Source organism: Schistocerca nitens, chromosome 3 (assembly GCF_023898315.1).
Source record: "Schistocerca nitens isolate TAMUIC-IGC-003100 chromosome 3, iqSchNite1.1, whole genome shotgun sequence".
Taxonomy (NCBI): Eukaryota; Metazoa; Arthropoda; class Insecta; order Orthoptera; family Acrididae; genus Schistocerca; species Schistocerca nitens.
The window spans coordinates 727,863,154-727,880,703 of NC_064616.1; the positions used below are offsets into that span (position 1 = coordinate 727,863,154).

Here is a 17,550-nt window from a genome sequence, read left to right on the forward strand (position 1 = left end):
TGTTCGACTAGATGTCCATTACGAGTATGCCACCTGAGTCAGTGTGCGAAGTTGTGTCCCTGTAAGTGTATCTGTTCGCCTGTGAGAGCTTTTACAGTAAAACAACTTTTTGCATTTCAGCAAAAATGTGATGACAGATTGTAGAGAGCAATGTGCAGCTGTGAAATTTTGTTTCCTGTTGGGGAAATCGGCCACAGAAACTATTGTAATGCTTAAGACTGCTTATGGGGCTGCTGCCCTAAATAAAACAAGTCTACAAGTGGTTTTCAGATTTTAAAAATGGAGAAATGTCAATTGAAAACAAACCCCATTCAGGATGCTCCTCAATGTCAAGAAGTGACGAAAATGTTGACAAAATCAATGTCCTCGTTCGTGAAGACCATTGTTGAACCACTGATCAACTCTGTGAGACATCTGGAATATCATGGAGTTCAATTCAGAGGATTTTATCCGGAGATTTGCACATGAGAAGGGTTGCAGCCAAATTCGTCCCTCACCTTCTCACAGATGAGCAAAGGGAGCATTGATTTCAGGCATGTTTCGAGCTTCAAAATCAGCTCAAAGACGACCCTGATTTTTTTTTTCAAAGTGATTACTGGTGATGAATCGTGGTGCTTTGGATACGACCCAGAAACAAAGCAGCAATCAAGGCAACAGATGACAAGTGGCTCCCCTCATCCCAAAACAGCTCACCAAGTGAAGTCAAGCGTCAAGACAATGCTCATTTGTTTCTTCGATTGCAGAGGTGTTGGGCACACAGAGTTCCTTCACCCATGTCAAACTGTCAACCAGGAGTTCTACTTGGAGGTTTTGAAAAGACTGACAAAGAGTATCCGCAAGAAAAGGGCAGATCTTTGGCACACAGGCAACTGGTTCTTCCATCATGACAATGCGCCGGCCCACACTGCCCTCTCCGTAAAGCAGTTTTTGACCAAAAACGGCATGACACCAATTGCCCACCCTCTTACTCAATGGTTCTAGCCATCTGTGATTTCTTTTTACTACCCAGACTCAAAAGGGACATGAAAGGAAAGTGCTTTGCCACTGTGGAGGAGGTAAAACAAAAAATTGCTGAAAGGCATAAAGAACATCCCAATAAGTGAATTTAAAAACTGTTTTGAACAATGGATGGATCGTTTGAAGAAATGTATTGTGGTTAATGGAGAATACTTTGAAAGTGATCAAAATTTGGTGTAAAATTATTAAGAAAACAAAGACATTATGATGAATTTCCAGTTTTGGTTTTGGGTCCCCCCTCGTACATAGATAGCCACGGCGTCCTGGTTCAGTGGTCACAGTGTCGGACTGCAAAGTAGATGAGCAGTGTTCAAAACTCCCTTGTGCCAATTTTTATTTTTTTTCACAAAACTATCAACTGTTCATTTGGTCACTGAAATGTTTCTTCTCTTTCCACAGTCTTGGCAACTGTCATATTATACATTGGTTATAATATGAGAATAGTGAGAGCAGGCAAGATACCACACAAGCATCACACCAAAATGGAAACAAATACAGGGATGTGAACTATGTTGTAACAAAGGAATTCAAGAGTCAAAACTTCTAAAATGGAACACATCTTCAAACACGTATGTTCTGATACATCACAGGGAAAACTGTGTGATTGTGAAACTGCTGTGTTCATTTGTTGCAGCTTATGTGACAAACTATTATATTGTCATCGTTTCTTTGGGAATGACAACGTTCACATCCATATGAGCACCTAAATCAGGGATGGAGGCATAGCTCGCTCGCTCGCTTGCTCGCTCGCTCACTCACCAGGCGTACAAGTTAGGCGCATCAATAAGAGATTCCTATCATATGACACAGTACTGTCACTAGTGCCATGTATGACACACCAGATGTGTTTTCCAATGAGGGGTTCAGTTGACTCGTTGCCTTGTCATGAAATGTGTGTGGTTCCCATTCAAAAGCCACTTCCTTTTCAGCTGCTAATAGAGTAGTTGTGCAGAATCAACTTTCATCATACGACTCTTCCTTGCACCTCGATGTTACACCATGACAGACATAAATTTGAATACAATGAACAGACACGTCAATGATTGGATGGACAGTTCATAATTTTGTGTGTGTGTGGTGGGGGGCAACAAAACCCACACAATGGAGGACATGCTAATCTGTTTTCTAGTCCAACTCCGGCACCGCTTAACCACGAAGTCATGGCTCTTTGCCTGTGCTCAGTGTTTTACTTGTTGAGCTTGGACCATTCACTGTTTCTATTTTGATTTTTTTAATTTTTTTTCACAGTTCAGTACACCTTCTTCCCGTTTTCATGTTTGATCTGTGTTCAGTTTTTGACTATCTTACCACTAAATCTGTGGAGGGTGCAATGGGAGTTTCCCTTATGAAAATCATAAGGGCCTAAAGCACATCACCATCAATTGTGAGATGGTAGCATTTATTCATGCTTCTAAAATCTGTCGATCTTATGGTGAGTCAGGTTTATCTATGCTGTAGGTCCACATTGCATAAATGAAAATTCACGAAAAGCTGTATCACTGGTTTCTCTGATATTCACTTACATGTGGGATTGACAATGGTGTGCTTTAGGCCCTTATGGTTTTTTTTTTTTTTTTTTTTTTTTTTTTTAAGGGCGCTCAACTGCTAAGGTCATTAGCGCCCAGTCACAAATGTAAGTGCACATATAATCTGGTAAAACTCAAGTGGGGTGGGGGTGGGGGGACACCAGAAAGTTCTTACAAAGACGCAGATAAAATAATTAAAAGAGTTAGATGTCTTTGGACAAGTCCGTCAAGGTAATAAAACGAAGAACACAAGCAGCTGCTCAAGCGTCATCAGCTAAAATTTCCTGTAAGGTAGATGGCAGAGACAGGACAACACAAGATTGATTAAAACGGGGACACGACAATAAAACATGGTGCACTGTCAATGCATGACCACAAGGGCACTGCGGGGCGGGGTCACCGGATAGCAGGTAGCGGTGGCTAAACCAGCAATGCCCAATCCGCAACCTGGCCAAAATGACCTCCTCTCGCTGAGATGGTCGGGAGGAGGTTGTCCAAGCTGTTGGGAACAGTTTTATGGCCCAGAGCTTATTTTCTTGAAGTGATGACCGAGTATCCCACCATAATGACACAAACCTCTTACAAACAACCCCACTAATATCAGATGATGGGACACAAAGGGAGGCTGGCCGAGGCAGGAGGACTGCAGCCTTGGCCGCAGCATCAGCAGCCTCATTCCCAGGCACTCCTACATGGCCTGGAACCCACATAAAGCTAACAGGAGAGCCATCATCAGCAAAAGAATGGAGGGATTGCTGGATCCGTTGCACCAAGGGATGGACCAGATATGGAGCTCCAAGCCTCTGAAGAGCACTGAGTGAATCACAGCAGAGTACATACGGAGAATGGCAGTGGCGGCAGACATACTGAACGGCCTGATAGAGAGCAGAAAGCTCGGCCGTAAAGCTGGAACACTGGTCGAGGAGCCGGTATTTAAAGGTGACGCCCCCGACGACAAAGGCACAGCTGACACCATCGTCAGTTTTGGAGCCATCAGTGTAAATAAAGGTGTTATTGGCGAGTCGCGCACGAAGTTCGACAAACCGTGAGCAATACACTGCATCCGGAGTATTTGGGAGCAAGCTGAGGTCAAGATGAGTGTGAACCGGAGCCTGGAGCCAAGGTGGTGTCAGGCTCTCACCCTCTCTGAAGGTGGTAGGGAGGGCAAAATCCAATTGTCGAAGCAGGCGACGAAAGCAGATTCCAGGGGGAAGCAGGGCAGAGACATACAACCCATACTGATGGTCGAAAGAATCGTTGAAGAAGGACTGATAAGAGGGGTGGTCGGGCATTGACAACAGCAGGCAGGCATACCGACAAAGCAGTACGTCGCGCCGGTAGGTCAATGGTAATTCGGCAGCTTCAGCATAAAGACTCTCGACGGGACTAGTATAGAATGCTCCGGTCGCAAGACGTAACCCCCGATGATGGATGGAGTTGAGACGGCGTAAGAGGGATGGCCGAGCAGACGAGTATCCCATAATCCAGCTTTGATCGGACAATGGACCGATATAAGCGAAGCAGGACAGTGCGATCCGCTCCCCAAGATGAACCACTAAGAACACGGAGGACATTAAGGGAACGTGTACAACGGGCAGCCAAATAAGAGACATGCAGAGACCAACAAAGTTTCCTGTCCAGTGTGAGCCCAAAAAACTTCGTCGTCTCCACGAATGGGAGAATAACGGGACCGAGATGTAAGGATGGTGGAAGGAATGCTTTATATCGCCAAAAATTGATGGAAACCGTCTTCTCTTCAGAGAACCGGAAGCCATTAGCCACACTCCATGAGTATAGGCTGTCAAGACAACGCTGAAGGTAGCACTCCAGGAGGCATGTTCTCTGGGCTCTGCAGTAGATCGCGAAGTCATCGACGAAAAGAGAGCCGGAGACGTTAGGTGGAATGCAATCCATAATTGGATTGATCGCTATGGCAAAAAGGGATATGCTCAAAACGGAGCCCTGATGCACTCCGTTCTCCTGGAGGAAGACGCCGGACAATACGGAACCCACACATACCCTAAACATTCAATCTGTTAAAAATGAATCGATAAAAATGGGCAGGCGACCACGTAGGCCCCACCTGTGCATAGTGTAGAGGATATATCCTCTACAACAGGTATCATAAGCCTTCTCCAAATCGAAGAACACAGCTACCGTTTGGCGCTTTCGCAAAAAGTTGTTCATGATGAACGTCGACAAGGTCACAAGGTGGTCAACAGTGGAGCAGCGTCAACGAAAGCCGCATTGAACATTGGTAAGTAGCCGTCGAGATTCAAGAATCCAAACCAACCAAGCGTTAACCATGCACTCCATCACCTTACAGACACAGCTTGTAAGAGAAATGGGGCGGTAACTAGAAGGAAGGTGTCTATCCTTCCCGGGTTTGGGTATGGGAACAACGACGGCCTCACGCCAGCGCATGGGGACCTGACCTTCAGTCCAGACACGATTATAGGTACGAAGAAGAAAGCATTTGCCTGCCGGAGAAAGGTGTGTCAGCATCGGAACATGAATGGCATCTGGCCCCAGAGCAGAGGACCGGGACAGTGCAAGTGCACGTTCGAGTTTCCGCATGGTAAAGGGGGAATTATAATCTTCCAGATTCAGCGAGTGGAAGGAAGGTCGCCGAGCCTCTTCTGCCTCTTTTCTGGGAAGGAAGGCAGGGTGGTAATGGGTGGAGCTTGAAACCTCCGTGAAAAAGCGGCCGAAGGCGTTGGAGACATTCACAGGGTCCACAAGTACCTCATTACCTGAAGTCAGGCCAGGTATCGAGGAGTGGGCCTTAATGCCCGACAGCCGGCGCAGGCCACCCCGGACGACAGAAGAGGGAGTAAAACTGTTAAAGGAGCTTGTGAAAGAGGCCCAACAAGCTTTTTTGCTGTCTTTGATGAATCGACGACATTGCGCTCAGAGACATTTGTAATTAATACAATTCACCAGCGTAGGATGGCGGCGAAATGTGCATAAAGCACGTCGTCGAGCACGGATAGCATCTCTGCAAGCCTCATCCCACCATGGGACTGAAACGCGATGTTAAGAAGAGGTAGTACAAGGAATGGAACGTTCGGCAGCACTGATGATAACAGCCATGAGGTATTCGACCTGACTGTCACAGCTGAGAAAATCTTGGTCCGGAAAGGTCGCCAGGAAGGAGTAAAGCCCCCAGTCAGCTTTCGGTATGTTCCAGCTCGAGGGACGTGGGGATGGGGTGTGGTACAGAAGACGAACAACACAGGGGAAATGTTTGCTCAAATAGGTATCAGAAAGGACATACCACTCGAACCGACGGGCAAGAGTGGTAGAACAGATCGAGAGGTCCAAGTGGGAGTAGGTACGAGTAGAGTCCGCGAGAAAGTCGGGGCGCCAGTATTGAGGCAGACAAGATTGAGATGGTTGAAAACATCCACAAAGAGGGAGCCTCTCTGACAGGATTCAGGAGAACCCCAAAGGGGATGATGGGCATTGAAGTTGCCAAACAATAAAAACGGCGGAGGAAGCTGAGCAATCAGGTGCATCATGTCAGCCCGACTAACTGCAGATGACGGTGGAGTGTAGACAGTACAAACAGAAAAAGTAAAGGCAGAAAGAGTAATACGAACAGCTATTGCTTGGAGTGGGGTGGTCAATGGGATGGGATGGTAATAGACATCGTCCCGAATGAGCAACATGACCCCACCATGAGCTGGAATACCATCCACAGTGGTTAGGTCAGATCGCTCGGAGGTATAGTGGGTAAAAGCAGTAAAAGCAGTCGCGGAGGGCCAGGTTTCGAGGGAACATCGCTACAACGGTCGGGAGGCGGATCCTGTTCCATTGAGTCATCGGCAGCTACGGCCACATTCCTGGGTTGCGCAGGAGGGGCAGCATCATCCGCCGAAAACAGGCCAGCTGAGCGCCTGGCAGCAGAGCGGCCCGGCGAAATTTAGGACGGCCGGGAGCAGCGACTGTCGGATGGAGTATCAGACGAAACGCGCCGGGGTGGAGAGGGGGATAAAGACTTCTTCTTTGAGGCTTTCTAGGAATACCGATGAGTCGCAGGGATGGTGGGCTGTGGGGGCTGGACCCGAAGAAAGTCCTCATGCTCAGGGTCCTTTTTGAACGCTGGACCTCGGAAGCTGGGGTCCGTAACGTTTCCCCGATGGACGCCTGAGAAGAGGATCGCTTCTCAGGCGGTGGAGGAGGAGGAGGAAGGGTGGCCCCTGGGGCAGAGGTGGCAGGGGCTGCAAGGGAGGATGATTTGGAAGGGAGGGATTTGGGAGGCAGAGGCATAGACCCCGGATGGGGTGAGGAGGTGGAGGGGGGACAGGATGGGGGTGAGGATACTGCGGAAGGAGTGGACACGGCCGAAGAAAACGACTTTGTCAGCTTCACGGGATGGAGGCGGTCATATTTTTTCCTGGCCTCAGAATAAGACAGATGGTCGAAGGTTTTCAATTCTTGTATCTTCTTCTCCTTCTGATATGCGGGGCAGTCGAAAGATCTAGGCGAGTGGAGGCCAGGACAATTGACGCACTGAGGTGGTGGGGTGCATGTATGTACCTCACGAAGAGGACGTCCACAATCGCCACAAAGGGGCTCAGCTTCGCACCGTGACGACATGTGTCCGAAGCGCAAACATCGAAAGCATCGCATAGGAGGTTGAACGTAAGGTCGCATGTCGCACCGGTAGCACATCACCTTTACCTTCTCCGGGAGAACATCCCCCTCGAAGGCGAGGATAAAGGCCCCAGTGTCGACACAACGATCTTTGGGGCCGCGCTGGACTCGCCGGACGAAATGCACGCCATGGCGCTCCAGGTTGGCCCTGAGCTCCTCATCAGATTGCAGCAGGAGGTCCCAATGGAAAATAGTCCCCTGCGTCCTATTGAGCACCAGATGTGGGACAATGGACACTGGGATGTCCCCTAGTCGGTTGCATGCCTGGAGCACTGCCGACTGTGTAGCGGAGGTGGTCTTTATGAGAATGGACCCCGAACGCATTTTACTAAGAGCCTCGATTTCTCCGAAGATATCCTCGATATCCTGTACAAAGAACATGGGCTTCGAAGAGGTAATTGCCCCCCATCGGTCCGAGAACAGACTAAATAGTGGGGGAAGTATTTCGCCCCAAGCCGGCGGGCCTGTCCTTCCTCCCATGGAGGGGAGAAAGGCAGAAGTACCAGAACCAGAGACAGAACCTTTCCTCTTAGAAGATGCGACCGCAGAGTGACCTGATGCATGTTGACATTTCATCTGCAAAATGTCCGCCCCGATACCACCCACTCCGACCAGGGGCTCTCCCCATGGGCGCCACCCAGCCTCAGCAAGGGCCACCTGGCAGAATGACTGTTGCCGGGAGTCCTAATGCCCCAGGTAGACGGGCATCTACTCCTTGGCTTACATGGGGAGGGTGCAGCTCAGGTATCAGCAGCACGATCCCTGTGTTGTCAGGGGGCTACAACCTAGAGGGTACACGACCACCCCACCACAACAGGCTGGCTACTGTGCTGGATTTCGGGTGCCATGGAAAGTCCATCATGATTGTAGGTGCAGATGGGGACGCACTATGAGCGAAACTTGTGCAACCCATCAGGTGTTTAGGCCCAAATTGATGAACAGTGGGTGCAGTTACGACGCAGTTACGATGATGAGTGCCAAGGTCTTAGTGCACTGAGGACCGGTGTTACAACACATAAGGTGTCCTTCCCCAAAAGGCTCGTACTCCTGTAGAATTTTGAAAAATGGAGATCAAACCCCAATGGGGACCATCACATTGAAGGCCGAAATGGTTGAAACTCCTTTTTGTCACCTCTTACGACAGGCAGGAATACCTCGGGCCTATTCTTACCCTGGACCCGCAGGGGGAGCCCTTATGGATCTCAACACCTCATTTGTATTCTAGTCAGTTAATCATGTTAGTAGACATTACTTCCTGAGTTTAAGCATTTCCACAAATGGCACTTTCTGATTGGAGATGGTTGTTTACTATGTGGGAATCGGCTTTCATGTGCAATGTAAACATGAACTATGTTGAATCTATTTTAAATGCTAACAGAAAAGTAAAGCTGTGAGGATAGCTCCTGAGTCGTGCTTGGGTAGCTCAGTCGGTAGAGCACTTGCCTGCAAAAGGCAAAGATCCCGAGTTTGAGTCTCAGTCCAGCACACAGCCGGAAGCGTCCGATTCCACCCGTCGGCTTTGACCCATGACTTAAGGCTGTTGTGGTGTGTGATGTCACGATGGCGCGGAGTTTAGTTTGTGAGTGTGGCATGTTTATAAGTGTCGTTTTGATGTGATCGGTGGTGCTCTCTGGTGGTGTGTTCGTATGTTAGGTGATATTTTTGGTTTAGTTTGCGTGTGTGGCGTGTTTATAGGTGGCGTATTGTTGCAGTCGGTGGTTCTCTCTGGTGGTGTGTTTATGGGTGGCGTGTTATGTGGCGTATGGGGTTCATTTGGGTGGTAGCATTGCACGTGTGTGGTATCTGTGGTGAGTGTGTTTTCAGCGGAACATTTTTCAGTGAGTTAATGATTTTGGTTTTGTTATGTCGACATTATTGTGGTTTTTTTTTCTATTCGGCGTGTGTGAATTTTGGTAAATTGCTTTGTTTATGTCATTGGTAGGTATGGATATGACTGACAAGGTCAACAGTTTTTGGTTGTCGGCGATTATGGGGGACAGTGCATTTCTTCAGCTATTCGGGCTGTTGGCTGAAGTTGTGAAGTGTTCAGTGTGTCGTGAAGAAATGAGCCTTACTAAAGTTCCGGTGTCTCTGACCAGGGACGGCTATATGTGGAGATGTCACAAGGATAACTTATGGCGCTCCATTGGGCGAGGTTCCTGGTTCGAGAAGTCTGGGTAGGGTATGCGAGAAATTGTATTAATCACGTATCATTTTTGTTATAAATCCTCTCACAGCTTCTGTGCACATGAGGTGGGTGTGAGGGAGAGAACGGCGCACGATTGGTATTCTTATTGTCGTCAGGTGTGTTCTGAATATATTACGTACAGGTGTAGGTTGGGAGGGCCTGGTGTTGTTGTGGAGATTGATGAGCCACAGTTCGGGAAGAGAAAGTGTGGGAGGGTTACGTCTCTGGTTGGTTGTTGGGTGTGTGTGGGGAGGGGGGGGGGGGCTGTGGTATCGCAGGGTGGGTTTTCAGAATGTGAATTTAGGGTTTTGGAGGGCCGGACAAGAAGGGAATTAGTGAGATTGATTGAGGATTTTATTGAAGAAGGTACCACTATAGTTTCAGACTGGGTCAGCAGGGGTACAATTATTTAGTAGTGAAAAAAGTGATGAGTTTAAGAATTATGAGACAGGAGTCTGTACAAATACTATAAAGGGGTTTTGGGCAGCAGTTAAGTCAGTGATTGGGAGGGGGAAGAGGTGCTCTTCCAACCTTCAGCCTCATCTAGATGAGTAGTGTTGGCAGAAAAGCATCCCTGAGGGCTATTTTATTTTTAGTGCTTTTTTAAGGGCGGTTAGTAGGATGTATAGGCCGAAGGTTGTGGGTTAGTTAGGTGTTGGGTGGTGACTTTGGCTTGGGGGAGGGGGGGGGGGCACAGTGGTTAGTTGTTGGTGAAGTTTGTAGAGGGATGTGGCGGGGGTGATGTTTTTTTTTTTTTTTTTATTTTGTGTAGAGGATATTTTTGTTATGGTAGTTGTTGAGTGTGATTGTAATTTTGTTTTTTTGAGTTGACTTTTTCTTTTTCTTTTTCGTTAAATGGTCGGTGGAGTGTTTGTGAGTTGTTTGGTATTATGCTTTGCTGTTGACTTATATGACTTTAGGGAAGTGTTTGATTGCAAGGTGTGGTTGTGGCTATGGCTGGTTTGGTAACATTAGTTGCTGTTGACGTTATGTCATGGGAAGTGATCGACTACAGTGGCTCTTGTGTGTAGTGGAATTTGGGAAGGTTGTGGGGTCTTGTTATTTTAGTGTTTTTTGCCATTTGGTGTAGTGGCGTGCGTTTATATTTAGTTTGTCCCCGCCCAAAAACCCCCAATTTCCCCCACTTGTCCCGTTAGTTTCATTATATTTTTGGAGGAATATCTGTTGTTGTAATGTTTATGTGATGACGTCATAGTAGCGGTATGGGAGTAGTTGTGTATGGTTGTTTCCACCATATTGGCAATGTCATTGGTCAAAGCAGAGGAGTGGAATCTGACACTTCCATTATCCCCTTCAATCTGCCAGAAAGTTTCATATCAACACACACTCTGCCGCACAGTGAATATCTCATTCTGGAAACAGAAAAGTAAATTGTCAGAAAATTTAGTTGCAAAGAAACTGAGGCCTCCGAGAACAGATTCTTTGACTGACAAAGTGACAAAATCAAATAAGCGTGACTATGAGCAAACATTTAATATGGAGCTGTACAGTTAGCATAAGGTGTTGTGTGGGTGCAACACCCAGGAAGTAAATTAGTGAACTAATACATCTGTTAGGGATCTCTTACATTTTTCCAAAAAAATTAAAAAGCACAAAAACTCCCACTTACACAAAAAGGTGAACACCCAGAATGTATACTCTAGAGTCGCCATTGCACACACTACAAAAAGATTAAGAGTTGGGGGATACTACATAACTTTTATCAAACGGAGACTGGTGAAATGCAGCTTTCACTGCATTTAAACATGGCAGTGTAAAAGAAAGATGATGATGTTTTGGTTTGTGGGGCACTCAACTGCGCGGTTATCAGCGCTCGTACAAATTCCGAATCTTTGCTCAGCCCAATCTCGCCACTTTCATGATGATGAGGACAACACAAACACCCAGTCATCTCGAGGCAGGTTGAGAAAGAAAGTAAGGAGACACACTAATAAGCGAAATTCCCTGAATGTCATCACTTTCTTCCATATTAAAAACCTCATCAGATCATGTAACGCATTGCCATGTGAGACAGTTTATCCACAATGGGGCTCAAACTAAGTAGCTAAGGAACATAACATTCTGATAACATTGTGAATCAGTATGGGCATACTCAGTTTAAGGAAAGAGCAGCTACTTTCTAACCCCCCCCCCCCTCCCCCTGGGAAAAAGTTCAAGAACTGAACGCTTCTACTGCCCCAGCACATAGGGAGAAGTATCAATTCGGTATCAGATTGAAGAAAGGCGGAACATATAATTGAAAATGACTAAGTAGCAAGTGTACACAGAAAATTTTCTCGTAAAATCACTATTTCGTCATTTAACCTTCTCACATGTTAATCTTAAACCATGTAAGTCTGTGCGCTTTGTGACATGAAAGAACAGCATTGCAAAAGGTAATCTGAAAATTATACCTCATGCGAATAGGTAGAATAAAGAATACAAAAGCAACTAATACATGCTGATTACATGCAATTAAAGCTACAGATGATAATTTTACTTACGACTTTTAAAACAATGGATCTAACTTCGTTCATTGGATGATTCTGCGCTCTTTGTAAGCACGGCAAACAACGAGTGAACACAATTTCTGGATTCATATCAGGTAAAATTTTATCCAAAATTGCACAAGACAACTTGATTTCTTCCCTATAAAGGCACAAGCGCAACAGCATTAAGAAACGTGACAGTAGCTTATGTACAGTTACACTACTGTATGGTCTCAAAAAGTTAAAGAAATAGTTATGACACTAAATAAGCATGTTGCAGATGTATAGATATAAAAATGAACTCACTCGTCCGATGTATTGAGACAGTCAAACAAGCGTGGCAACTGTATTTCCACTTCAACACGTTGCAGTGTTTCTTTCCTGACGCTTCCAACTAAGTTTAATATCTCCTTAAGGGTGTGTCGTCGATTGACATCAATGGACAAGATGCCGAAAAGACGGCATATATCATCAATTTCTTCCTCCATATTAAATGTCAACGTCCGTGCAGCTTATTTCAGAGCATACAAACAACACTACCGGCTTCTCAATAAACAAAACCAGAAACGCCACTCATTCTTGTATATCCAAAGAATATACAGAGATAGTCCACAACGGACCCACGCTCTGACACTATGTCGCTGAGACGCTATCGACGTGGAGTTGTCATGACGTGACAAAAAAGGCGAAGCCGACATCCGCCATGTTAGTTGCCCCAAAAATTAGCTACTGGTTTGACTGATTGATTTTCATTTGATCCCATTTGATTACATTTTGTGCAAAGTGTTTCTTGTAATATAGGATAGGTCACCTTAAACCTAATTTCTTGCAATATTCAACCTATTTACTATAATATAATACATCAGAGTGGCAATACTTATAATAATGTTGCATACATTTTTCACCCATTTTTTAGGTTCTGAAAATTATTTACATACTTCATTATACCCATATTTACACTTTTCTCTCAGTATTCATGTTCTCATGTTGTTTACATATCATAATATGTTCAGTTACTTACAGTACTTCTACAACAGTAGTAGTAGCATTTTTCATTCACTGATACGTATACTCTTCTACACTATAAAATTACTTTTCCATTAAATAACCCTTTAAAAGGTTTTGAAATGTCTTTTTGCTCACATTGTCCTGCAAACTCTTTGGAAGGCACTTGATGAGTTTGACACCAAAGTATCGAGGACCATTTTTAAGCAACTCTCAGTCAGAATTGTACACTTCTCAGTTGACCTTTATTTTTTTTTGCATATGTATGAGCGTCTGCGTTTCTTTCTAGTACTGCATTTTCTTTTATTAATGATATTATTATATTGTAAATGTATAGAGATGGAAATGTCAGAATTTTTAGACTATGGAAAACAGTTCTGCATGAGTCTCTGTTTCTTGCTCCTAACAGCTTTTCTTCTGCATTCTAGATATTCTTTTTGTATTTTTGCTGCTGGAATTCCCCCAAACAGTAATTGCATATTTTAGGTATAGCTCAAATAGAGCATAGCACACTGTACATAGAAGCTCCTTGTTGGCATAATGTGCAGTGCTTAATTTACAGCAAACATTATCTATATGTTGATTCCACTGGAGCTTATTGTCAACTTCAATCTCCACAAATTTAATAGAGGTGACTTCTTCCAGTCTTGTTTCACTCGTGAATATATCTATCTGTTCTTCCGTTTCTCTATTTGTGAACATCATGAACATTTTCTTTTTTAGATTTAAAATTAAATCATTTCGTATAAACCACTGTGCTGTGTTATTTAGTGACATAAACACACTTCTTTCCAGTGTTTCCAGATTTACTTCTGCATTCAATTTTGTCATGTCATCTGCATATAGTATTTTTTTAAATCATTCTCACTGACATCAATATTGTTTAGAAAAAGGTTGAACACAAATGGGCCAAGTAAAGATCCTTGAGGCACTCTGTACTTAATATTTGTGATTTCAGATCTGTATCTAGTTTCTGTTTCCACATAATACTTTCTGTTTCTGATATATGATTTTATCCATTTTGCTACATGTCCAAGAATACTATAGCTTTCAAGTTTTCGAATAAATGTAGTGTGGGTGATTGTGTCCAACACTTTAGACAAATTCAGAAACATAGCAGACACAGAGTTTCTTTTGTGTAATGCATCTATAACTGATTCTGTGAGGCTTGAGATGGCGGTTTCTGTAGATTTCCCTTTTTGGAAACCATGTTGTGCTGGAATCAGAATACTTGTTTCTCCAGGAATGTGGTCAACCTACTATGCATGAGCATCTCTAGTGTTTTAGAGAAACCAGAGATTAAAGACACTGGTCTATAGTTATGTGGATCAGTTTTGTCTCCTTTTTTAAATATTGGCACTACTTTGCTTACTTTTAATTTTTCTGGGAATACTCCTCCTCTAAATGAGCAGTTTAAAATATCCAAAACTGGTTTGAGTATTTTTCACTCAAATGTTTTATTAAATAATTTGTGGGTTTTAACTTGTTTTTTTTAATGAGTTCTGTTTTTGTCACTGTCTCCAGGAACATTGAGTGGGGTGGTTGGCTAAGTGTGCTCAAATGCTTCGACCACTGATGACTTGTCTCCCCTTTTAAATTTTGTATGGCATCTATGAAGTTGTTGTTTAGTATATTATCAATTTTTGATCCATCATTAACTATGTTGTCATCAATTCTCATTCACTTAATAAAATCGCTGTTTTTTACTCTTTTTTGGCTATATCTTTCATTGTTGGTTATATACCATGTTGTTTCACTTTTTTTATTTGAATTTTCTATGGCTGTGTGTATTGGAATTGCTTTTGCTTCTCTCATTAATTGCCTGTAGTACTTCTGATATTGTGTATATGTCTTCATATTCCCTGCTTGTCTGTGTTTCTTCACTCTAGTCCTGAGTTCAATTATTTCTTTTGTAATCCATTTCTTTGTGACCCTGCTTTTCTGTGTTGTTTTAAAAATGTTCACGTTTTGTACATTGATAATCCTGACTTCTTTCTTATCTTGCATTTCTTCTGTTTTTGAGCTCCTATTTATATGGATGTGAATTAATAGCCCATGATGGTCAGAAATTGTTGTCTGTAGAACTTTTGCTTCACATTTACTATTTTCAATATTTGTGTTTTCAGTATTTCTGATTATGTTGTCAATGATGGTCTGACTATGATCAGTCACTCTTGTAGGCAAATCTCTTATTGTTTTCATGTTACACTGTAATAGTGTCTCTATCAGTTTTTGTTTTTGTTTTTATTCTTTACACATATCTATGTTGTAGTCTCCACATACTACAACTTCTTTCATTTTAATTCAATTTTTCTAGTTTTTTCAGGAATGTTGTAATATTACCACTTGGGGACCTGTAAACACAGATAATTCTGAGCTTTTCACTCATTGCACCAGTAATTTCAAAATCTTTTTCAATGCAAGCTGGAAGGTTTACATATTTACAGTATTCAGTATCTTCTACAATTCCAATTTTCGTCTTGTACACACACCAAAAAAAGTTTTGCATCACCTCGGTTCTGAGAGTTCACGAACCTGTACAAAAAATTGGGAGAGAGATCAACATAAACATCATTTCCACCCTTTTTATTGGAGCCGGCCGAAGTGGCCGTGCGGTTAAAGGCGCTGCAGTCTGGAACCGCAGGACCGCTACGGTCGCAGGTTCGAATCCTGCCTCGGGCATGGATGTTTGTGATGTCCTTAGGTTAGTTAGGTTTAACTAGTTCTAAGTTCTAGGGGACTAATGACCTCAGCAGTTGAGTCCCATAGTGCTCAGAGCCATTTGAACCAACCTTTTTATTGGTAATGAAAACCACACATTGCATGTTGTACCGCCATACAGCGAGAACTTCAGAGGTGGTGGTCCAGATTGCTGTACACACCATTACCTCTAATACCCAGTAGCACATCCTCTTGCATTGATGCATGCCTGTTTATGTTGTGGCATACTATTGACAAGTTCATCACTGTTGGTCAAGATTGTCCCACTCCTCAATGGCGATTCGGCGTAGATCCCTCAGAGTGGTTGGTGGGTCACGTCATCCATAAACAGCACTTTTCAATCTATCCCAGGCAGGTTCAATAGGCTACATGTCTGGAGAACACGTTGCTCACTCTAGTCGAGCAATGTCGTTATCCTGAAGGAATTCATTCACAAGATGTGCACGATGGTGGAGCGAACTGTCATCCATGAAGACGAATGCCTCGCCAGTATGCTACCTACCTATATGGTTGCACTATTAGTCGGAGGATGGCATTCACGTATCGTACAGCCATTACAGTGCCTTGCATGACCACCAGCAGCATACGTCGGCCCCACATAATGAAATCTGAAACAGCACGGAACCTCCATCTTGCTGCACTCACTGGACAGTGTGTCTAAGGTGTTCAGCCTGACCGGGTTGCCTCTAAACATGTCACCGACGATTGTCTGGTTGAAGGCATATGCGACACTCATCAGTGAAGAAAATGTGATACAAATCCTAAGTGGTCCATTCGGTATGTTTGTAACGCGCGCGCGTGTGGCACACGCTACTTCTTAAAGCCTGTACTATGGTAAGTTGACGGGCTTCACCTTATGAGAAAGGATTTTCGTATAGATATTGACCGCGTGTACCTGAATGGAGGCAAATCAGACTTACACCCACTCAGTAATAACAATGATACGTCAAGCAAGTCCGAAATGCAACTACTCGTCAGGACGGACAAGAAACAACACAGAAGATGCTACCAATTTGTTAATTATATGGTCGCCAGCCTAATTAGGCATTAACTGAGTTTCTTTCCTGTACAAGTTGGTGTATGTGCATGCAGAACAACACGTAATAACACTGCATAATATGGTAAATTTTAGAACCAGAAAATCTACTGAACTGATAATTTCACTTTTTGTACTAATATGGGTAAACCATAAATACATAACATTACACTATAATGTTTACTACAAAACTTCGTACTGTCTATTGATCTGATTAAAATCGGGCATAGGTTACCCTAGAAATAGCACTTTCGAAACACACTCACAATGTCAATTTTGATAAAGGTGAAACACTGATAAATTTTGGTTTTTATATTGGCTTTAACTTTGCTGGTCAAATCAGTTTAGAACACTTCAGAATTCAAATGAATAAAAAGGGGGGGGGGGACTCTGAAACTGTTATGATCACTGTATAAAAAAATTTAATTACTGAAATCATTGTGTGCTCAAAATTTCCACTATATGAGTTACTACTCTTTTTATCTTATTTCCTGCTCATTTAAATACCATTATATCTGTCTCGAAATAATTGAAGTTCATTACTAAACCAATTTCAAAATTATCTTTCAACTTTGTCAGACCTTTGTTATTCATCTATTAGTTCATTAACAACAAAGTTCTTTAAACATCATTCTAACATAGCTAGGTCTTCAGGTAATTATTATTAACATAAACTTTAATTCTTCGTTTCAGGTCACTCGGATTGCACAACATTTGGAAAGGACCCTGGCTAGGTTAGTTGTGAGGATAATTAAATGATAGGACAGTTCTGGTAAAATTTAAGTTGTTATTGAACAGTATGGAACAAAAGTAACACTGGTCCACACGAATACAGTACTAAAAAGTTCAACCCTTTCGTATCGATGTGGCAGTTGGCGAGCGGCGAGATGGCGAGGCACAGAGCACACA

General features: G+C 43.6%; 1 protein-coding gene across 1 annotated transcript in view; it reads right to left on the minus strand.

Moving 5' to 3' along the window:
* The window catches only part of LOC126248703 (26S proteasome non-ATPase regulatory subunit 5-like), a 178,637-nt gene extending 166,171 nt beyond the window's left edge, over nt 1-12,466 (minus strand). The window contains exons 1-2 of the mRNA XM_049949989.1: nt 12,186-12,466; nt 11,895-12,039 (exon numbers count right to left, since the gene is read on the minus strand). Of these exons, the coding sequence (XP_049805946.1) occupies nt 11,895-12,039; nt 12,186-12,367 (327 nt within the window). The 5' untranslated portion in view covers nt 12,368-12,466. The remainder of the gene's footprint in view (nt 1-11,894; nt 12,040-12,185) is intronic.
* Nucleotides 12,467-17,550: the final 5,084 nt, after the last annotated feature.